This window comes from Podarcis liolepis (assembly GCF_965112155.1).
Source record: "Podarcis liolepis genome assembly, chromosome: 13".
NCBI lineage: Eukaryota > Metazoa > Chordata > Lepidosauria > Squamata > Lacertidae > Podarcis > Podarcis liolepis.
The window spans coordinates 11,725,366-11,749,769 of record NC_139573.1 but is presented as its reverse complement, the minus strand read 5'-3'; the positions used below and the strand labels follow the sequence as shown (position 1 = coordinate 11,749,769).

Genomic DNA, 24,404 nt, shown 5'->3' with positions numbered 1-24,404 from the left:
TGGGCCCATAACCGATGTCAGCATCGCCCTAGAGCCAGTTCGCCAACTGGACTCATGTACCTCAACCCCGACTGGGCTGGGCGAGCTGGGTAGCACCGCCAGAGACCTCCTTCCCGCAGGAAACGGTCACAGTGCTGTGGACTCACAGCTTAGAGCTGAGAGCACCGGATTCACTGTCTCAATACTTCAGTCGTTGCGCAGCAGAGTTTTGCAGAGTCTTGCAGAGTATAAACCACTCGGAGAGCAGCTCTGTAAAATATCTTCCTTTTATTCTATAACTACAACTATGGTACAAAACTATATACAGAGCTAAGTATTCTGAGCATAAAGCAATGCTACACTGAGAGTCTGCAGCTGCTCTTAGCAGCAATCTAATCTCTAGGATCTCTAACACTCTCACTCTCTCCGATATACTGACTGACTGACTCTCTCTCACACACACAGATATGTTGCTGGGCAGAATAAGTAAATAGGCAGGACACGCCTCCTCTTCTCTGTGGAGTCAGCAGAAACCATCAGGAGATGGTCAGGAGATTCTTGGGTATGGGAGGGGTGAAATCTCCTCTTGAGAGTCCCATGGACTGCAAGAAGATCAAACCTATCCATTCTTAAGGAAATCAGCCCTGAGTGCTCACTGGAAGGACAGATCCTGAAGCTGAGGCTCCAATACTTTGGCCACCTCATGAGAAAAGAAGACTCCCTAGAAAAGACCCTGATGTTGGGAAAGTTTGAGGGCACAAGGAGAAGGGGACGACAGAGGACAAGATGGCTGGACAGTGTTCTCGAAGCTACCAACATGAGTTTGACCAAACTGTGTGAGGCAGCGGAAGACAGAAGTGCCTGGCGTGCTTTGGTCCATGGGGTCACGAAAAGTCGGACACGACTAAACGACTAAACAACATGTGCTGCCTCGGCACATATGGTTCCTACATTTAACATTTCCGACCCTCCTGTTTACTTATAGATCACCTGATGTTACCTGAATCCCCTAAAACATTTTCTTAATATTAACCCCTTCGTGTCCCTTTGGATAGGTGCCACCCCTTTCCTTATGTAATGCCAACTGCCATCCTGGTTATGAGAAGAAAAAGAAGGAGGGGAAGAAGTTTTGTTGTTATGATTGTGATCCATGTCCTCGTGGGATGTTTTCAGATGAGAAGGGTGAGAGATATGCCATATTATATTTTTTTATATGCCATATTAGCATATAAAAGTCATTTTAGAAACTTCTGAGCAAATCGGCAATGGGATTTGCTCTGTTTTATTCTACTATTAACAATAATCTCCCTGCTGTCTCAGTAAAAGCTGCCAGTATGAAGAAATTATATTAGCTTTCTAGTGGGTATAACATGAAAATGTGACTTTACCTGTAATGTAAAGATTTTCCATCACTTTATCTATATTGATCTTTGAAACGTTATTAAATATAACGTTCCATGATGTTTAATGCAGTTTCCCATTGCTGGTGGCTCACTGCTGTGGTGTCACATTTTAATAATGCATTTTACCGTTATAAATCACTAGTGTAGCTCCACCCCAAGATTGTTTTGTCCTGAAGACAGCACTAAAAATTTTAGGGGGGAGGAGGTAATAGGAGTGATTGTCTTTTCTCTAAGAACAAGGATTTTGGGGACCGGGTTAAAATCCTATAAAAATCACCCCTCTTGCTTCCAAGATTTCAGCTGTAATATTTCTCTGATTTCATTATGCAGTACCTGTTGTTCTAAGAATATGGAAGAGGATCACTAAAAATATAGTTTCTCCATATAGGAAATGTTAAATTCCATGCATAACTTTATCTTCAAAGCATCTAGGGCACTAGCATTTGCACTAGAAGTTTTGAAACTTTTCCTCATGGAAACACTATGGTAAGGAGTCTCCTGATTTTTTCAAGAAAACCACTCTTAAGCATATTCTGGATAGTTATCAATTGTCATGCAACCTTTTTTCAGGGTTGGAAACCTGTGCCAGATGTCCTTTGGATCAATATCCAAATGAAGAGCAGAATGAGTGCATTCCCAAGAAACCAAATGTCCTAGGCTTTGGTGAAACTTTGGCCATGGTTTCAACTTTCTCTGCGCTTTTATTCTCTCTGATCACAGCTATGGTACTTGGCATTTTCATTAAGCACCGGGACACTGCCATCGTCAAAGCCAACAACAGAAGCCTCACTTACATTCTCCTTGTGTCCCTTCTCTTGTGTTTCCTGTGCTCCTTGATGTTCATTGGAATGCCTAATAAGGCAACCTGCCCACTCCGACAAACGGCTTTTGGCATCGTCTTCTCTGTGGCCCTCTCCAGCATCTTGGCCAAGACTATTTCAGTGGTTTTGGCATTCATGGCTACCAAGCCAGGATCCACAATCAGGAAGTGGATAGGCAAAAAACTGGCTTACTCCATTGTCCTTTCCTGCTCTCTGATTCAAGTAGGAATCTGTGCCTTCTGGTTGGCAACCTCTGCCCCATTCCCAGATGTGGACATGCACTCTAGCAGTGAAGAAATCATATTCTTATGTAATGAAGGGTCAGTTCTCATGTTCTATGGTGTTTTAGGCTACATGGGCTTCCTGGCCATTATCAGCTTCACTGTGGCCTTCTTAGCCAGGAAGTTGCCGGACAGCTTCAATGAAGCCAAGTTCATCACCTTCAGCATGCTGGTCTTTTGCAGTGTTTGGTTCTCCTTTATTCCCACATACTTGAGCACCAGAGGAAAATACATGGTGGCTGTGGAGATCTTCTCCATCTTGGCTTCCAGTGCTGGGCTGCTAGGTTGCATCTTTTCCCCTAAATGCTACGTTATTGTGGTGAGGCCTGAGCTGAATAACAGAGAGCAGCTGATACGGAGAAAGATGTAAATTACAGTATAGTTTGGCATTTCTGTATTTAGAATCTGTAGAATTGTTTTCATGGTATTTTCACCATCCTTTTTCAAGAAAGGAAGTTACCTGAAATGATCAAAATAACAGAAGAGAGTCTCTTATAATTTATATTCTTGATATCCAGTTTAGTTGCATATGAGGTGTAAATGAACAGGGATGACGTGTATGAAAGAAACTATGAATGATTTCCAAGCACTTGGATGCCTACACGTCCTCTTATTCTTCTTCTCCTGCATCCAAAGAGCTGCCCTCTTATCTTCCCAAGAGGCCCTGAACCTCTTCTGAGGCTATTCTGGGGTGCAGAGAGAAGAGAAGAAAAATAACACAAGAACTTGAGAAGCTTCCCCAAGCCATTTTTGTGCCTATTTGGGAGATCTGGGTATCTATCAAGTTCATGTGGGACAGTCATGAGTTGCAGCAGGTTGGATTAGATGAAGCAGAATGATCCGGGGCCGCTGTGGAGAGGGCCATCAGTCAGTTTGTGGATGCCAGCATCAGACTGGAAAACTTCTGAAAAGGCAGAGTCCTATCTGATAATAAGCTGTACCTTCCTGGGAGAAGGCAGACACCTGACACTATCCGGCACTCCTCCCTGCCAGACACCCCACTCCATGGCATCTATGCCTCTTGCAGGCTTTTAGAATTCCCAGGATAAACTTGGACTTCTACATTTCTGGAATCTCATACATCAATTGACATGATGCTGCGAAGGGAGACAGGAAGTGATTCACCTTGCCATAGGTAGAAACTGCTCTAGACTCAGTGGTCTCTAATACTTGACATAGCCCTGACAGATCAATATCACCCTAGAAATGGAGCCTTTTTCTACTCCCCACTCTTATTTGCACTAGGGGTAGTCAATCTGTAGCCCTCCAGATGTTGCTTAATGACAGCTCCCACCGGCTCATAACAGACCATTATTATCAAGGATGATGGAAGCTGTAGTCCAGAAACATCTAGACGGCATAACAGTGCCTATCACGGCCTTACACTGATGGGCCACCCTGACAATCTTCTGGATTAATGCTTCCTACCAGAGTAAGAGAGAGATGTCTGGAACCAGTGGTTTTCAACCAGTGTGGCATCCTGGGGTGTCTTGAATGATGGTCAGGGGTGCCACGGACAAGACTGGCCTCTGTCCCTCTTTCCTTCCCTCCCTCCTCTGATGCCCTCTTGTGACCCAGCCTCCCAAAGGCTTGCAAAGCCTTGGCTAGAAGCTCCCCTGGGGAATGTTGCCTCGGGGGCTGGCCAGGGCTGCTCCCAAGGCCCCTGTGGGGCAGTGTTAGGAGGTACCTCTCTTTGGGTTAGGGGGGCAGTTCAGAGACCAGGGGAGGCAGCAGCAGCTGCCCAGAGGACTCCCAAGGAGAGGGCAGAAGCGACGTGGCAGAGGGAACACGTGAGGGTGTTTGTAAAAGGGTGGGAGGCTGCCAGCTCTGCAGGCAAGGGGTGACATAACTGGGCTTTGGAGCCCCACAGGGGTGCCGCAGGAAGAGTGTAGTTGGTCAAGGTATTTGGTTTGTTTTTCATTCTGGGTGTCCTGCATTAGCAAACAGATAGGACAAGATGACTTTGGAGGTCTCTTCCTAACCTTTGATTCTGTGATGTGACAGATATGTTTACTTTGGCCGTTCTCCTACCGGTGATGCAACAACGAGCCCAAAAACATTGCAAAAGTAATTATCTCCTCTATAATTATTAAAATTATGGTAATCAATTCACCTGGAAAAACTCCAAAAGGCAGAATGCAAAATAAGAAATAAAAATTAAATCTGAAATGATTAAAAGTACACTGGTGTTCCATAGAGCGCTAAGGTAAGGGAAAAGAGGTGAGGCCAGCTTTTGCTTTTCATTGTATTGGTTAGATTTCAAATGATAGCATTCAATGAATTTTTTGTGACAGTGCTGAAGTTAATGAGAAGGTGGAGACCTGCCTCTTGAAATACACAATTGACAGAGTCAGCTGTCACCAAATCCATCCTGTTCAAGTCAGTGTGATGATAGTAACAATATTGTAGAGAGGCGTATGAAAGTCGGGGTGAATAAGGATATTTGTGATCAGGATGTTGTTGCTGCTGCTTCTCCTGCTGTTTCCCAATATGGTGCCCCAAGTGCATACTGTTGTTTGCAGCGGAAATAATCCTGTGCATATTCCACATGAGTGGTATGAACAAGGTGACCTTATCATTGGTGGGATAATGTCTCATATCCAATACATATTGCCCAGCATTTCCTTCGATGAACACCCATCTCAGGTCTTTATTAACAGCCCAATGTAAGTAAATGGCTCTTAAGATCATTTCATTTATTCTTTCTACATTTATATCTGAGTATGAAGTACTTTATAGTGCTATAGAGACTATAAATACATCTGGAGTGCTCTGGTCCATGGGGTCACGAAGAGTCAGACACGACTAAACAACAACAACAAATAAAGTACTTGGTTTGCTTTAAAACCCAAAGTAAGATTAAACCAAATAGTAAGATTTTATAATGCTATTTTACCCTTGATCAGAGCATCCTCCAATGAAGCTAGACCTCCCCAGTCACAGGAGCAGCGTTAGAGTTCTGCAATAAGTGGCCACACATTGGGTACAAGCCATGGGAGTGCTGTCTCAAAACCTGGTAAACATGGCGCTGGGCTTTGGGAAGGAGGCATGAGCTCTGACAATATCCTAGAGTCCTCCTCCCCAGTTCCCAAAGCATAGTTAGCGCTTTCCCAGCCTTGGGAATGGGGTGGGGGCTCGAGGACCCTACCCGAGCCTCGTGTCTCCTTCCTTAATCCGGTCACAGCTTTACCCACCTTTGGGAAGGCCATGCAAGGGCTATGTGGGTGCAAAATTTTGGCCTCGCCCAGGGCACCATAGTACCGAAGTCTGCCACTGCCAGTCAATTCCATATAGCTAGATTTCAAAAGCCACAATTGTTAAGGGTCAAGGGATCCATTTGGCAGCTTCAAATCTTCAAGCACAGTCACTACATCCTCAGGGCACAATAATTTAAACTGATCCAGCAAAGATGGAACAGAGAGTGCTCTGTATACCATTTGACTCTCTCCAATCATGGCATGCAACTCCGAATCTGATTTATTCCATCCCTAAAGTGTTTTTAAAGTTATAATAGCAGGCTGCTAAAGTTATAAGAGAAATGTTCTCTTGGCCACATAACAAACCTATCTTCAACATTGAAAAGCTCTTCCAGACAGCTAGTTGTGGACACAATTGTAGTGAAGAAGTAAGCCCTCTTCAGCACTGCCCCTTCCCTTCCATGTACCAGGTGCAGAAATGAAACCTGAACCATGTTTGAGTTGATTCTGTTTCAGATCACCACCACTTGCTCTCTAGTCATTGATCCTCCTGCCCACAGTAATATCACATGGCAGACTTGCATTGGGGAGATCTGGGTTCAAATCTCCATTTACTTGGCCAGCTACACACTAGGGGCTTTCATGCATAAGCAAGGGGAGAGAGGAGAGCTATGGAACCCAGCTTGAGCTGCTTTAGTGAAAGATGGTGTAAAATAGAAGTTATGTCTAAAGCACTTTGAAAACAATCAGGGATAAGCATTAAATGCACTGAGTAAGAATTGGATGAGAGCCACTTTAAAATCATCACTTCCAGATCATCAGTCGGCATTCTTCATATCCAAAATGGCAGCTGCCAATTCCATTATCTTCATTTCATACCAGTTTGTGTTGCTAAGGACAACTACTGATGAAGGGGCTTTTTAATGATTTCGATAACTGTACATGTTTCTAGTAATAAAAAGCAACGTGGTTAGAAAAACAGAATGTTATTAAGTGAATATCACTTCTCAGTCTTCATGTTCAGGCAAATAAAAAAATTGATTCGGGTGGAAGAGAGATCCAAACATTAACTCTATAGAAACAAAATCATTTCCGTATTTCTAACATGATTTAATTGAGGAAGTTGTATCCCTCAGATCTAAGTGTTGTGCACTGTTTAATTCCCTATAAAATGGTAAGGGATTTTCTTTGCAGGATTATGAGAAAGTTCTACCAACACGTCCTCGCCTTGGTGTTTGCTGTTGATGAGATCAATGAGAATCCCAAGATCTTGCCCAATGTCACTCTTGGATTCCACATGTATGATAGCTATTTTGATTCAAGGATGACCTACCGAAACACTCTGGATTTGCTCTTTAATTCGCATCACTTTGTCCCCAACTACATATGTGGCATTCAGAAAAATGTGGTAGGAGTCATTGGGGGACTTAATTCTGACACCTCCTCATCCATGGCAGACATCTTAGGTCTTCACAAGATTCCACAGGTAGAATATGAGTTTTGAAAAATTGATATTTCATGCCGTAGTTCACTCTTTTCTCCTCCCACTAGGAATCTGTTGATGCCTAAATTTGAAGTGGCAAAATGGAAAAGGGAAATGGATTGCAATTTATGGAATTTTTTGGGGGGGAAGAATAACATTATTACCCAACCGGGTACATGAAAGGACCTAGGTTCTAAAGAATGTGTGTATTATATATTTAATGAAAGATTTTTTGATATCTTCCAATATTATAAATGGGGAACCTTCCTGTATAGGTATGATGATCTTCAGTATTGTTCACTTTCTTTCTTTTTTAATAAATATTTTTTATTAGATTTTCCATTAAAAAAACATTTTTACAAAATTATACATCCATTTTTAACTTAAACCCTTTTTTCCAGAACTTCCCTCAGCTTGTCTGATAATTTTCCGTTTATTTTTTATCCTCGTCTCACATTTCCCAATATTATATTGCACTCAAATACTCTTAATCACATCATATTTTCAAACAATATTTCTAACAGTAATTTTACAGAGCTTCTTGAAAGCCAACAAACGTTATTATTATCATCACGGAAATTTTTGATATACTCTGTAAATTTCTTCCAGTCCCCAGATAATCTCTGGTCACATTGGTTCCTAATTCTCCCCGTCAATCTGTCCATTTCTGCGTATTCCATCAGTTTCATCCTCCGTTCTTCTTTTGTGAGCATCTCTTCCTGTTTCCATTTCTGTGCCAGCAAAATTCTGGCTGCTGTTACTGCATACAAAACTAATTTCACATCTTTTTTACTAATTTCATTATCCAGTATTCCCAACAAGAGAGCTTCTGGTTTTTTAACAAAAGTATATTTCAGCATTTTCTTTAACTCATTATAGATCATCTCCCAGAAGCTTTTTACCTTCTTACACAGTATTGTCCACTTTCAGAGGCTTATTGAAAACAAATTTCTTGTTATTTTTCTGACATTTGGGGAGGGGTGTATTCTTACCAATATGGTGTTGTTCTGCTGCATTACTAGACTTCTTTTTTGTTGCCTTAATTTTTGCTGGATTATCCTTTAGGATCTTCTGAATCCTTCCATTCCCCCCGCCCTTCCATGGTTACTATTATCAATCTCCCCCCCCAACTGTTTCTCTTATTTTCTCCACAGTGGTACCTTGGGTTAAGTACTTAATTCGTTCCGGAGGTCCGTTCTTAACCTGAAACTGTTCTTAACCTGAAGCACCACTTTAGCTAATGGGGCCTCCTGCTGCCGCCGCGCCACCAGAGCACGATTTCTGTTCTCATCCTGAAGCAAAGCACTATTTCTGGGTTAGCGGGGTCTGTAACCTGAAGCATATGTAACCTGAAGCGTATGTAGCCCGAGGTACCACTGTATTCCATTTTTACCATAGGTTTTCATACATTACAAGCATTATTCAAATCCCGTCAGAGTTTTTAGGTGTTTTCCGTGTTCACTTAAACACATTATGATTTTTCCCCATTCCTTCTTAAAGTTCTTCTCTTCTGATTTTCCCGGTCATTTCAGCATTTCAGCATAGTCCATCAACTTCAGCAGCCATTCCTCTCTGGTCGGGACTTTATCTTTTTTCCATCTCTGGGCCAATAGTATCCGTGCTGTTGTAGTCGCATACATAAATAGTTGTTTCTGCTCCTTTGGTAGCTCTGCATCTTTTATATGTTATGGCTTATTGTGGTCGAATAAAAATAAAATGCACAATATTTAGGAAATCTTCTGAATTTCCAGGAGATCCTCCCACAAGAGTTCTTAGTAGAAATGCCATCAACCTCTCTCTACAAGTGTTATAAAGATTATATACCAAAAGATCAAATGATCAATTGCTTGTATTTCTCCAGTTCCACTTTGGAGTATTGTTGAAGGCAGTGCAGGATAAAAGCTCTCCTGTTCTTGGAGAGAATCCTTCTGTACAAGTATGCAGCTGTGATGACTCCCATAACAATAGGAATTAATATCTACAAAATTAAATGAGCAATATTGTTTGTTTGGTTTTTGAGAAATATATTTTCTATGTAAATGGGGGTCGGCCCTGACTAAGATTAGTAAAATATGGGATATACAGGATTTATACTCAGAAAATGGGTGCATTGTGAATTCTTGTTTCCACTTGGAAAGGTTTGGCTCTTTCCTTTTCAGATTTCATATGGTTCATTTGAACCAGCCACAAATGATCAAATCAAAGTTGCTTCCTTCTACCGCATGGTCCCCAATGAAGATCTTCAGTACAAGGGAATTATCCAGTTACTTCTGCATTTCGGATGGAAATGGGTCGGGCTCATCACTCCAAATAATGAAGCTGGAGAACATTTCTTGCAGATCATTGAACCAATGCTTTTCCAGAATGGAATCTGTTCAGAATTCACTGAAAAAATAGAATACAATCTGCATTTCACTGGTAACATACTTCATATGGTGGGTGAAACAAGGCTTTTGACCCCAGCTTTCATGTCAAGCAAAGCTAATGCAGTTGTTATATATGGAGAAAGTACATCCATTTTATGGCTATCAAGTACTATAGAGGTAAGGAATATGATTCAGCTGATATTGCCTCCATCTAAGAGGAAGCAACCTGGAGGAAAAGTATGGATTACAACAGCCCAAATTGATTTCATATTATATGCTTTTAAAAAAATTATTGAAATTAATGTACAAATGTTCCATGGTGCTATCTCGTCTGCGATTCACTCCAATGAGATTCAAGACTTTTCAGAATTCCTAAGGAGTGTAAAGCCTTCCTGGGCAGATGCAGATGGTTTTATCAACGATTTCTGGGGACAAGCATTCAGTTGTTCACTTTCAAATTCCACAGCGTCAGAAGACACATGTACTGGAGAGGAGTTGCTGGAGAGCCTTCCTGCACCATTTTTTGAAATGAGCATGACCGGTCACAGCTACAGTATCTATAATGCTGTGTATGCTCTGGCACATGCCTTACATATTAGGTACTCCTCTGAAGCCATCAGCCAAAGGACAAAAGGTGGAGACAGACTCTCTTCTCAGAATGTAGAGCCTTGGCAGGTAATGTTTCCTCTTATTAAGTGTTCATCTTGCAAAGTGTTCAGTGTTCTGCACTGTGTTGATAATATAATGTGAGTTGGCATTCATCTATAAGTAAATAATTAAAGTAATAAATACTTCAAAGATTAACTTTAAATTATTTCATTTCCTATAATTATACTAAGCAGACTTTAGATTATACAGACTTTCATAAGTGACACACAAGCAGCAACTACTTGACAAGTTAATAATTTTTCTAAAAATTTAAACATTTACAACTGGCACTGTTCCAATATTTCTACTGGCATTTAATTAGACCAGTGGTTCCTAATTTCCTTCTGAAAATTTTGATAACTCTATGGTAGTTACTGTTCAAAGCAATGTTTTGAAGAAAATGTGGGGTAGCCCAGACTAAGCAAAGGATTTTAAGTATACTGGAAAATAGACCATAAAATTGGTGATTTTACCATGCAAAAATGACCAAGATTTAGTTGGAGGGGAGACATATTTAATTTCATTAAAGTATAGTACAATGTAGAAATTATGACACACATACACATCCTGCTAGAAATGTCATAATTTCTTCATTGTACTATACATTAATGAAATATATACCAGGAACCAGACAGAGGGCCTTCTTTGTAGTGACGCCCTCCCTGTGGAACGCCCTCGCTTCAGATGTCAAGGAGATAAAGAACTACAAAACTTTTAGAAGACATCTGAATGCAGCCCTGTATTGGGAAGTATTTAATGTTTGATATTTTATTATTATTATTTATATGTACTACTCCTCTGGCTGGGATGCCTCAGCCACTTGAGAGTGTATCTCAAGCTGCCTGAAATGACCCTTGTGGCCAGGTACACTATGTTTCAACCCACATTGAGGGGGTCTGGTGCGCATGTGTGATGTCATGTGCTACATGTGAGGTTACAGATTTGGAGGCACCCAGGCAGGCCCATCCGGGCCTTTCAGAGGGTTCTCTAAGGCTTCTCCCAAAGGGTCTGTAAGGGGCTCCATCGCCCACTGCTGCAGCAGGAGGTAGTGATGGAGCCCATCACAACAGCAGGAGGGCCCACTAGAGCCCTGCCGGCTGCAGAATATTGGCCCCATCATTAAAAATGTTGTGGGTGCCTGGGAACCCAGGGCCATGCAGTGATGTTGCTCATCTGATTGGGGTACCCCAGCCACTCTGGGAAGTCTCTGTCAAAACAAAACGCAAGACATGATGAAGGAAGGGAGGGTTTAGCCCTGTCACAATATAGATTGCTTAAACAGGTTTGGCTTGTGATAGATTCCAATATAGATTGCCTGAGCAGCTTTGGCTTTAGATTCCAATAAACAGGTTTGGCTTGTGATAGATTGCAATATAGATTGCCTGAGCAGCTTTGGCTTTAGATTCCAATATAGATTGCCTAAACAAGTTTGGCCTATGACACTGGTCAAGTAGATGAGAAGCCACGTAGGCACAAGGAAAAGGCTTACCAAATAAGACAAGGAAATAGGTGAGGAACTTGCTTAACGTGATTATCCCCTCAAGGTAAAATGCTTGGTTGGCGAGTGGTGATTGGTGAAGGGAAAGGTGTACCTTCAGTATAAGAATGCCTGCCAAATGCCATGTATTTGCGGTCAGTCTTTGGAAGTGATTCCACTGGCAGCCTCTGCGCAGATCTTAATAAACTCTTTTCTCTGAAGAGGAAGTTGCTTCTTTGGTGCTCTTTTGCTCTTCTCGGTCCTGGGCAAGCGGGCAAATGAATCCCCCTTAAACTAAGGCTTCAATGAAACATTTAAAACTTCCCTATACAGGGCTCCCTTCAGATGTCTTCTAAAAGTCAGATTGTTATTCGTTTCCTAGACATCTGATGGGAGGGCTTTCAGCAGGGCAGGTGGCTCAGTGTAGCCACACTTTCTGCATTCAGCATCCTGGCTGAATGACAGGGGTGCAGATGCTCCTTCAGGTATATAGGAGCAAAGACAATAAGGGCTATAAAGGTCAGCATCAACACTCTGCATTTTACTTGGAAACATACTGGGAGCCAATGTAGTTCCTTTAAGACCAGTGTTATATGGTCCTGGCAGCCACTCTCAGTCACCAGTCTGGCAGCTGTGTTTTGGATTAGTTTTAGTTTCTGAGTCAACTTCAAAGGTAGCCCCACATAAAGTGCACTGAAATACTCCAAGCGGGAGATAACCAGAGCATGTTCCACTCTGGTGAGACAGTGCACAGGCAGGTAGGTAGGGTCTCAGCTGGAATACCAGACAGAGCTGGTAGACAGCTGCCCTGGACACAGAATTGACTTGCACCTTCATAAACATCTGTGAGTCCAAAATGGCTCCCAGGCTGCACATCTGGTCCTTTAAGGCCACAGTTACACCATTCAGGGCTAGCGAATCCCCCCCACACCTACCTGCCCCCTGTCCCCAGAAACACTACTTCTGTATTGCTGGGATTGAATCTCAATCCATTAGCCACTATCCACCCCCTAACCGCCTTCAGACACCCAAACAGGATGTTCACACCCAAACAGGATGACTTCTGATTCTCTTTCCACCTAGCTCCACTCATTGCTGCAGAGAATCTCATTCAACAACAGTGCTGGGGATGAAATCACATTAAATGAACATGGAGAATTAGCAGCTGGCTTTGATATTACGAACCTGGTCACTTTCCCAAATAATTCCTATGTCAGGGTCAAAGTTGGAAGACTGGATCCTCAGGCCCCTCCTGGCAAAGAGCTCACCATTAATGGGGACAGAATCCAATGGCACAGAGTCTTCACCCAGGTAAGGAAATCACTGCACACAAGTGGGAGAGAGTGTAGTTTTGCCACATGATGTGAAAAGGGAAGTGCTGCCCAACTTCTGCTGCCACTACTAATAATGCTGCTACTAATAATTTTATGAATAAGTAAACAAATGAACCACATTCATAAAAAACAGCAATATGCACAAAAGACTTCGTGAATTTTTCTGTTGCTGCTTGAGACTGTAGTGTTGAGTTGGAATCATAGAAGTAGGGATGTATAAAGGTGTTTGTCAGATTGGCTTCTGCCACGGGCCCAAGCCCAGGAGGAGACCACAAAACGCCTTCCTCAGAGTGTCTTGGAGCCCAGCTGCCCATCCATGTACCCCATGGGCTGCTGGGCAAGGCATGAAGGATTCTCTCTGTGCCTCAGTGGAGGAATCCAGCTGCTGGCGTTGGCCATCAGAGCAGCTGTGCGGCTCCGCATCCCCAGTTGGCCAGTGGAACTATCATAAGTGTGAGCGGAGTGCCAAGCAGGGCTTGGGGGGAAGAAAAAAGAGAGAGGAAGGAAGGAAGGAAGGAAGGTGGTGAGTGAAGGGGGGATGCAGGAAAGAAGGCAGACAGACAGACCAAGGAGGGCAGGAGGCAGAACCGATGGCCAAGGAGAAAGTGACCGAAGGAGCACAAAAGGTGACAAAAAACAAACTTTTTGAGTTTCTTTTCCATGGTCCCTCCCAACTTTGGAGGCACTGATATATCTCCTTGCCAACGCTCAAGGGAGCCTAGGTACACCACTGCATTGAAGGCATCAATATCCTCAAAAGCAGATCTCAGTTATACTGGAACTAAAGATGGCAGTATGATTGCTCTTGCTTTCAGGATATATATTGGTAAAGAAAAACAGTGCTGTGAAAAGCTCAACCACAGCTGACTTATGAAGGAGAAATCTTCAGTACTTTGGTCCAGAAAGGAATTATTATTTTAAAAGATATTTATTAGATCTGCCTTAATTCCGTTATGCCTTGAACAATGCCTGTTTTCTCAAAATAAATACATAAATAAATTCTGTATAAAGTAAAGTACCATTGGAATATTGACTTAAGATAGTCCTCTTTCAGGTTCACATGGATAAGCATTTTTGGAATATTTTAATGCCCACATCCATTTTGCTTTCAGAATTGTTAAACCAATATTTGCTAAATACCATGCCCATTTCCTTGTATATGAAGGATGAAGAGATTCTTTTTTCATATATTGAGAATCATTGGGGGAAATGTTGGAAATATTTCTTTTTGAAAAATGACACCAGAATTTATAAATTGATTTTGTAGAGAACAAAAAGTTCCAACTTATTATATGTACACATTGTATTGTAGTCCCCTGTCTTTTTATAAAGCTGGTTTTATAAAGCCAGTCCATCACAACCCCAATACATCTGCCCACCATCTTCACTTCATCTTCACTTTATTCCAATGGTATAAGTGGTAGGGGCCGTCCAAATATGAGCAGAACCACAATATTTCACTACTTCCAAATCCCAACACCTCGAACCTCACTAAAGGGACATCAAGTGAATTTCCTAAAGCAAAGGGCATGAGGCTGCAATTCCATCAAAACAAATAACCGATAGTAGTATTAGATTGAATTATGTGATGGTTGCAGCATTAATCAATCTAGATATGAAAAATTGTAATCTTCTTGTGTTTGTATGATGCTTAGAACTGTAGTTTTTTATCGCACTCTATGTGCTGCTTTGGCACATTAACATTTCTGGCCCTCCTACTTACTGGTAGATCACCTAATGTTAGATGAATCCCCTAAAACATTTTCTTAATATTAACCCCTTCGTGTCCCTTTGGATAGGTGCCACCCCTTTCCTTATGTAATGCCAACTGCCTTCCTGGTTATGAGAAGAAAAAGAAGGAGGGGAAGAAGTTTTGTTGTTATGATTGTGATCCATGTCCTCGTGGGATGTTCTCAGATGAAAAGGGTGAGAGATGTCATAGTACCATATACAAGTTATTTTAACATATTCTGATCAAATTGGAAGTGGGGTTTGCTCTGTCTGATACCAATTTATATTGTTTATGAACAATAGTAGAATGATTTCACTTCAGTCTCAGTAAAAGCTGCCACTATGAAGAAATTATCTTAACCTTCTAGGGAGTATACCATGAGGATGTGAGCTTGATCTGTAATGTAAAGATTTTCCAACATTGTATCCACACAAATTCTAAATTGTTTAATACAGTTTCCTATTGCAAGTGGCGCACTGCTGTACTGCCACATCTTAATAACACATTTTAACAATTTAAACCATGATTGTATGTCCACCCACTCTGTTTTGTTCCAAGTTTACTTGGAAGAAACTATAGTTTTGGGGGAAGGAGGATGCAATAGAAGTGGTAGTTTTTTCTCTAAGAAGAAAGCTCTTTGGGGACCTTATCTTCAAAGCATTTAGGACACAAGCATTTTGAGACTTCCGGGTTGGCGCCTCTGGCAATGGCGGATTTCCTCTGATCGGGAGGAATCCGCTCCGTGGAAAACAGGGTCTGAACTGCCATGGCGAGGCGGAGACCCATTAAAAACCACAGGCGGGAGAAGCCTGTGGACGTGGGATTCGGCTGGCACCTTTTGCGCCCCCCTACTCACAGGGAGACCCGGTTTCGGGGATCCGGAGCGACGTGGGGTGAGCGGCGCGGTGCTTTGAATTGACTGCTTCTTTCACGGAGTGAAGCCGCATTGCTGTTGCCGGAGAGCGCTGACTTTTTCCTGTGGACAATTGGACTCTAAACAACTACCCGTGAGTAGAACGGAAAATTGGATTTCTAAACTTTTTAATTTGGCATCGAAACGGGAAGGTCTCAAACAGGAAGTCCGCCTTCCTTTCAATGTAAACAGAGTAAAGCAAAGATGTTGCAAGCTAAAGCCTGGAAAGTTTTCTGTAAAGGATTAAATCTCCATCGGTTAAAATAACTAAACCCCCCTTGGAAGCAGGAGAAGAGGGGGGGGGATTCTATTGTTTAAGCCTGCAGGAGAGAGAGTGAAGAAAGATAAATCATCACTGTTCCGAACCTGGGAACGGACTGTCAGTAAGATTAATGCTTCATTGACTGAGAACAAAATGATGTTGACAGATAGTTAAATAAGAGTAATACATTGTTTCAATTGTTTCCTTTTACATTTAAAAAGGAGGGGGGAAGTAACTGAAAATTGAAACTAGCTCGGTGGCTGGATCTGTGCTTAAAAGGATGGATACAAATAGAAATTGTTTCCTTTAGAGGGAGCTTTTGGAACTGTTGCAGGAGTGGATCCGGGGAATTTTTCAGCTGCAGAGATTAAAGAGTGTGAGAACTAGAGTTTGACCTTGGACAAGAATGTTGACAGAAGAAGCCCTAGTGATTGCATTTTGCAAAACAAGTGCTTTACTGGAACAGCTTCATGAGAAGACGGACGTGAGGATTACTAAAATTGACAACTTGGGGGGGGGGGGAACGGCCGAGTTGGGACAAAAAGGGAATAGGTATACAGAAATTACTCAGGAATTGATCCAGGAATCTGTTTTGACATGGCAAGCTGTGGAGAAGATGAAGGAGAACGTTGTTGTTGAATCTCAAGTAATTCAAGTGGAGGGAGCCCCGGCCTCCCAGAGGCAATTTGATGAAAATAAGCTGTTGCCTTTTATGATTGAATCTAGAGAAAGTCAGATTTGGTGGGATGAAACCCTGCTTGGACTGGAGAAGGAAAGTTGGATAGATCCTCCTATGCAGGGATGCTTTGGCCTTTGGGATTTGGATTTGGGTCAGGGGGAGAGTGGTGCTCTGAAATATTTTTTGGACTTTAGTTCTGACTATGGAGAATGGGCTGACCTGTTGAGAAGGAATAAAGACATTGCTAGGTTGGAGCTCCCCCGAGATCTACTCCTCAGCGCCAAAGGAAGGCAATTAAGACCAAGATCAGCAGAAGACAAAGTAATGTGCATGGATATATATGAAGAAGATCTGCAGAAGGGACAGGGAAGAGAATTAAGAGCCTCGGACAGAAGGTCACCAGGTTAATGGACTATATGGTATTGATAGAAAGGGCTGACAGAATCCGAAACCAGAGAGAGGAGACGGTGGAAGAGGATTGGAATTTTAATTTAATTTTATTTAGAGAAATGTAAAATTAATGAGTGTTAGAAAAATGTTGGAATGAAATTATATGGCTTTAGTAGAAATGTTATAAGGAGTTAAGTATAAATAAGTTTTAGGGTATTAATGGTAAGATAAGGTTAAAATAAATTATGATAATTATATGATAGAAAATACTGAAAGATGGAAAGGATTTGCTGAAACAATTAATGTTGGTACTAAAGGGTTAAGAGGTAACAAGTCGCTCTAATCACTGAGCAGCTGGAAGTCATTAAGCATCCAGGAATGTGAGTTAGTTTGTATAAATAGTCAGTTCACCCGTGTGTTCTCTCTCTCTCTCCGTGTTTGCTAATATGAGTTAAGCTTAGAGTAAAGTTTTCTTTATGCCGGAGATAAAAGCATGTGTGCTTTATCGCCAGGGTTTTTTCTTTTGTAAATAAAGTTTTTTCCTGAGTTCCAAAGTTGCTTGCTCCAGGATTCTTCATTGAAATGTACTGACTCTCCTGCCTTCTTCAACCGCTGCACGAAATTCTCTGCTGAGATAAGATTTATGGCGTTGGAAGCGCACTGGACGTTTACTTAACATTAAACTAATTAAAGTTTAATGGACAATTAATAACTAGAATACAAAAAGGGAGGTGTGAGGAGGTCGTTGAAACAAGTTAATGAAAGATCATGATATGGAAATATTGGATATGTTTTTAATTGTTTTTGTTTTTGTTTTGATATATTGTGTTTTTTATGCTTTGCTTTTTATGTATATGTATTGTAATGTGTTGATTTGTACTGTTTATTTTTTCTGTTTCTTATTCTTTAATTCTTAAACTTTTAATAAATATTATTTTTTTTTAAAGGACACAAGCATTTGGGCAAAAAGTTTTGAAACTTTTCCTCATGCAAAACCTCATAAGCTTATTTGAGTTGTTTCCAATGGTTATATCACATTTTTTCAGGATTGGAAACCTGTGCCAGATGTCCTCCGGATCAATATCCAAATGAAGAGCAGGATCAGTGCATTCCAAAGAAACCAAACGTCCTAGGCTTTGGTGAAACTTTGGCCGTGGTTTCAACTTTCTCTGTGCTTTTATTCTCTCTGATCACAGCTATGGTACTTGGCATTTTCATTAAGCACCGGGACACTGCCATCGTCAAAGCCAACAACAGAAGCCTCACTTACATTCTCCTCATCTCCCTCCTCTTGTGTTTCCTCTGCTCCTTGATGTTCATTGGAATGCCTAATAAGGCAACCTGCCCACTCCGACAAACGGCTTTTGGCATTGTCTTCTCTGTGGCCCTCTCCAGCATCTTGGCCAAGACTATTTCAGTGGTTTTGGCATTCATGGCTACCAAGCCAGATTCCACAATCAGGAAGTGGGTAGGCAAAAAACTGGCTTATTCCATTGTCCTTTCCGGCTCCATTGTTCAAGTGGGACTCTGTGTCTTCTGGCTCGCAACCTCGGCCCCATTCCCAGATGTGGACATGCACTCAATGACTGAAGAAATTATATTCTTATGTAATGAAGGGTCAGTTCTCATGTTCTATTGCATTTTGGGCTACATGGGCTTCCTGGCCATTATCAGCTTCACTGTGGCCTTCTTAGCCAGGAAGTTGCCTGATAGCTTCAATGAAGCCAAGTTCATCACCTTCAGCATGCTGGTCTTCTGCAGTGTTTGGTTCTCTTTTATTCCCACGTACTTGAGCACTAGAGGAAAATACATGGTGGCTGTGGAGATCTTCTCCATCTTGGCTTCCAGTGCTGGGCTGCTGGGTTGCATCTTTTCCCCTAAATGCTACATTATTGTGGTGAGGCCTGAGCTGAATAACAGAGAGCAGCTGATACGGAGAAAGATGTAAAGAACAGTAGAGTTTGTCATTTCTGTATTTAGAATCTGTAGAATTGTTAGCATGGTAATTTCCCTGTGGTTTTTCAAGAAAGGAAGTTACCTGAAATGATCAAAATAACAAAATGATGAAAATAACAATAGAGATTGTCTTACCATTTATGTTCTTGATATCCAGCATGAGGTGTAAATGAACTAGGCTTATGTGTATGCAAGAAACTGTGGATGATATCCAACCACTTGAATGCCTACATGCCCCCTTACTCATCTTCTCCTGCATCCAAAGGGATGCCACCTATCTTCCCAAGAATCCCTGAACCTCTGCTGTGGAGATGATGGAGTTCAGAGAGAAAAGGAATGCAAGAACCTGAGAAGCTGCCTTTTACTGAGTCGTTTAGTCTATCCATCAGGGTTGACCATGACCCCAAGCCAAACTGAGCCTATTTTGGGTGATCTGGGCATTTATCAAGTTCAGGTGAGACAGCCATGAATTGCCGAACGTTGGATGCAAGATACTTTGTCTTCACTATATGTCTAACTGCACTAGCAACCAAAACAGTGTAAAAAGTTGACTGAACCATTTCAAAAGCTGCAGAAAGTAATGGTAAGTAAATAGAGGGAACCAGGCAATAAAGATACTCACTTTATGTTTAGGTAAGGATGAAGAAGAAGGTAAGAATCCAGTACTAATGGCCAAAGATTGCTTGCCCACTGCCACACTCAAGATTCAGTTTCCAGCTTGTGTCATCACACCTCAAGGAAGCCAGTCAAGAACTGACTCTGTGTTAATTACCAACCCAGCCATCCCCCTCCATGTACTGATTATCTTAAGAAATGAATGGAAAGTGAGAATTTCCTGGGAACAGTAATTCTATAAAGTCATGTATCGTGTTTTGTTTGATTCATTTTGAAGCCCCTACATGTATATATTCATTTACGTTGTTCATAATATGTTGAAGCAGAACATTTAAAAGTGATCCAAACTGAAAATCACATGTGCACTCCGTTAGAAATTCTAGGCACAAAAAGACACCTCTAATCAATTTTAGAATTCCCAGGATAAGCTTGGATTTCTACACTTCTGGAATTTCATACCTCAATTGACCTGGGGCTATGAAGGGAGACAGGAAGTGACTCACCTTGCCCATACGTAGACAGTGCTCCAGACTCAGAGGTCCCTAATATTTGACATACCCCTAGCAGAACAATATCTCCCTAGAGATGGAGCCTTATTCTACACCCCACTCTTATGTGCACCATGGGTAGTCAATCTGTGGCCCTCCAGATGTTGCTGAACATCAGCTCCCATCAGTTTTCAACAGACCATTATTATCAAGGATGATGGAAGCTGTAGTCTAGAAACATCTGGATAGCATAACAGTGCCTATCACTGCCTTACACTGATGGGCCACCATGACAGTCTTCTGAATGAATGCTTCCTACCAGAGTAAGAGTCACTGATTTTCAACCAGTGTGCCATGGCATCCTGGAGTGCCTTGAATGATGGTCAGGGGTGCAACAGTCAACACTGGCCTCTCTTCCTCTTTCCTTTCCTCCCTCCTCTGATGCCCTCTTGTGACTTGGCCTCCCAAAGTTTTCCACAGCTTAGGCTACAAGCTCTCCAGGTGAATGCTGCCTCTGGGGCTGACCAGGGGGTGCTTCCAAGGCCCCTGTGGAACAGTGTTAGGAGGTACCCCTTTTGAGGTAGGGGGGTAGCTCAGAGACCAGTGGCAGGAGCAGCAGCTGCCTGGAGGATTCCCAAGGAGAGGGGAGAGGAGAGGAGGCAGAGGGAACATGCCACAAGGGAGGGTGTTTGAAAGGGAAGCTGCCAGCTCTTCAGGCAAGGGGTCACATATCTGGGCTCCTCAGTCCCATAGGGCTGCCACAGAAAGAATGTAGTTGGTCAGGGAGCCGTAGACTCAAAAAGGTTGAAAACCTCTGTCTGTCAGGCTCTCTTGAAAAGCCCTTCCACCTTTGGCTCAACGCCGTAATCAGAAACAGGCAAGGCTTGACAGTAATCAACTTCATAACTCAGAAACAAAGGAGGTATCACACTGCACATCCATCAGCTAAACAAGTCAGTTGAAGAAGCTAAATTTCCTGCCCTTTTCACCATGTTTCTACCTCCCTTCTTAATTGTTCCAACCTTTTCTTGACTCTTTGAGACTGAGAATGGGGTACGGGAAGGAGCTGGATCACTACTGTATTGCAGAGAAGACACAACCCCTACTCCTTCTCTATCAGTGTCTGTGGCTACCTCAATCATCTCCCCTTCACCTTCACTCTCCAGTGGTGATTCCTCTCTGTCCCACCATTTTGAACCTGGTTCAAAGTCCCCTTCCTCCTCAGGTGCCTCCTGGGTTACTGGCTGCCACTACTCTTCCTCGTCCAGCCAGGCCCTGACATTGTCTTAGCTAGTCCTAAACATGTCACTCAGCTTCAAACAGTATATATACGTTCTTTCAAAAGTAGCTGGACTGTATTATCCAGAGTCTCTATATCCTGATATGGTTTGGACCATTTCCATCATTGTTTCCAAGATCTAGCAAGTGGAATCAATGTTACATATGTCAGAGAGTGTCAATACAAGTAGGAAATTAGACAAATGGGGAAAGGATATATTTGGCTCACCTATAAACACATTTTTGTTAGGGAAAAGATGGATGCCAGTCTACAGGTGGGGTGTTTTTCTTTTTCTTGGTTTGTTTTTAGTTCTGGATGTCTTACATTAGCAAGGAAATAGCACAAAATGACCTTGGAGGTCTCTTCCTAACCTTTGATTCTGTGATGTGACAAACAAAAGTGAATATCTCCTCTGTAATTATTAAAATTATGGTAATTAATTCACCTGGAAAAGCTCCAGAATGCAGAATGGGAAATAAAAAATAAAATCTGAAATCATTAAAACAACCCCAGTGTTCCACTGACAGCTATGGTAAGGGAGAAGAGGTGAGGCCAGCTTTTGCTTTTCATTGTATTGGTTATATTTCAAATCATAGCATTCAATTACTTTTTTTGGCAGTGCTGAAGTTAAGGAGAAGGTGGATACCTGCCCCTTTAAGTACAGAATCAGCAGAGTCAGTGGTTTCAAAATACATCTTGTTCAAGTCAGGCTGATGATAGTAACCATATTGTAGAAAGGCAAATGAGAGTCGGGTGTAGAAGGATATTTGTGATCAGGATGTTGTTGCTGCTGCTTCTCCTGCTATTTCCCAATATGGTGCCCCAAGTACATACTGTTGGTTGCAGCAGAAATAATCCTCTCCATATTCCACATGAGTGGTATGAACAAGGGGACCTTATCATTGGTGGGATAGCATCTCATATGGATTACATATTGCCCAGCATTTCCTTCCATGAACATCCATCTCTAGTCTTTATTAACAGCCCAAAGTAAGTAAATGGCACTTAAGATCATTTCATTCATTCTTTCTACATTTATATCTGACTATAAAGCATTTGGTTTGCTTTGAAACCCAATGTAAGATTAAACCCAATACTAAGATTGGAAAGCAAGGCACTTGGCTTTGGGAAGGAGGCATGGGCTCTCGGAAGGTCCGAGAGTCCTGCTGCCTCCTTCCCAAAGCCTAGTTAGCACTTTCACATATTTGGGAACTGGATGGGGGGTCAAGCAGCCTACCCGAGTGAGCCTTGTGTCTCCTTCCTTAATCCGGTCACAGTTTTACCAGCCTTTGGGAAGGCCATGCAAGGGCTAAGTGGGTGCAAAATTTTGGCCTTGCCCAGGCTGCCCATAGTACCCAAATCTGTCACTGCCAATCAATCCCATATAACTAGTTTTTAAAAGTCAAGATGGTCAAAGGTCAAGGGGTCTGTTGGGTAGCTTCAGTTCTCCAATCCTATTCACTACATCCTCAGGCCACAATAATTTAAACTGATCTAGCAAAGATGGAACAGAGAGTGCACTGCATACCATTTGACTTCCTTCAATCATGGCATGCAACTCCAAATCTGATTGATTACATCCCTAAAAAGTTTCTAAAGTTATAGTAGCAGGCTGCTAATGTTATAAGAGAAATGCGTTCTTGGCCAGATAACAAACCTGTATTCAACATTGAAAAGCTCTTCCATGCAGCTAGTTGTGTACACAATTGTGGTGAAGAAGTAAGCTGTCTTCACCACAGCCCTTTCCCTTCCACTTTCCAGGTGCAGAAATGAAACTTCAGCCATGTTTGAGCTCATTCAGTTTCAGGTCACCAGCACTTGCTCTCTAGCCATGATCCTCCTGCCCACAGTAATTTAGCATGGCAGGCTTTCATTATGGAGATATGGGGTCCATTTTTTCTTTTCTTGGCCAGCTATTATCTAGGAGCTGTTTCCATGATGCTTCGAACAGTAACATTTTCTCCCACTATTTGTGCTACCTGGGCACATACGGATCCTACAGCTAACACTTCTGGCCCTCCTATTTACTTTCATGAGTATGCAAGGGGATAACTGAGACCTATGAAACCCAGCTTGTGCTGCTTTGGTGAAGGCTTATATATAATTGAAGTCATGTCTAAAGCACATTGAAAACAATCAGGGACAAGCTTCAAGTGCACATAGCAATAATAGGATGAGAGCCATTTAGTCAATTGGCATTCTTCATACTCAAAATGGCAGCTGCCAATTCCATTATCTTCATTTCATACCAGTTTGTGTTGCTAGGGACAACAACTGATGAAGTGGCGCTATAATGATTTCAATAACTGTACATGTTTCTAGTAATAAAAAGCAACATGGTTAGAAAAACAAAACGTTATTAAGTGAAGATCACTTCTCAATCCTTGTGTTCAGACAAATAAAAAAATTGATTCGGGTGGAAGGGACATCCAAACATTAACTCTAAAGGAACAAAACCATTTCCATATTTCCAACACGATTTAATCGAGGCAGTTGTATCCCTCAGATCTAAGTGTTGTGCAGTGTTTAATTCCCTATAAAATGGTAAGGCACTTTCTTTGCAGGGTTATGCAAAAGTTCTACCAACACATCCTGGGCTTGGTGTTTGCTGTTGACGAGATCAATGAGAATGCCAAGATCTTGCCCAACGTCACTCTTGGATTCCACATCTATGATAGCTATTTTGATTTAAAGATGGCCTACCGAAACACTCTGGATCTGCTCTTTAAATCACATCACTTTGTCCCCAACTACATATGTGGCATTCAGAAAAATGTAGTAGGAGTCATTGGGGGACTTAGCTCTGAAATCTCCTCATCCATGTCAGATGTCTTAGGTCTTTACAAGATTCCACAGGTAGAATATGGGTATTGAAAAAATGGGTATTTCATGCCATTGTTAACACTTTTCTCCTCCCACTAGGAATCTGTTGATGCATAAATATGAAGTGGCAAAATGGAAAAGGGAAACGGGTTGCAGTAAATTGATATATTTGGGGGGTATAATATTAGTACCCAACAATTTACATAAAAGGACATAAAGTCTAAAGAAAATTTATATCATATTGTTAATGGAGGATTGTTCAAAAAGTTTCATTTTGA

At 41.9% G+C, this 24,404-nt stretch overlaps 2 protein-coding genes across 2 annotated transcripts; both read left to right on the top strand.

Annotated features, from left to right (window-relative positions):
* Positions 1 to 627: 627 nt before the first annotated feature.
* On the top strand, positions 628 to 7,185 carry LOC310692612 (vomeronasal type-2 receptor 26-like; the record flags this gene model as incomplete). The annotated part of the gene is made up of 4 exons (XM_083473555.1): positions 628 to 1,161; positions 1,953 to 2,850; positions 5,007 to 5,150; positions 6,876 to 7,185. The coding sequence occupies exons 1-4, from the start codon at positions 1,143 to 1,145 to the stop codon at positions 7,183 to 7,185; spliced, it is 1,371 nt and encodes a 456-aa protein (XP_083329681.1). The 5' UTR covers positions 628 to 1,142.
* A 1,767-nt stretch (positions 7,186 to 8,952) lies between these two features.
* Positions 8,953 to 19,073, top strand: LOC310691366 (vomeronasal type-2 receptor 26-like). Its single transcript, XM_083471144.1, has 4 exons — positions 8,953 to 10,205; positions 12,739 to 12,966; positions 14,789 to 14,915; positions 18,012 to 19,073. Exons 1-4 carry the CDS (start codon positions 9,237 to 9,239, stop codon positions 18,911 to 18,913), a joined length of 2,226 nt encoding a protein of 741 aa, XP_083327270.1. The 5' UTR covers positions 8,953 to 9,236; the 3' UTR covers positions 18,914 to 19,073.
* The last annotated feature ends 5,331 nt before the right edge of the window (positions 19,074 to 24,404 follow it).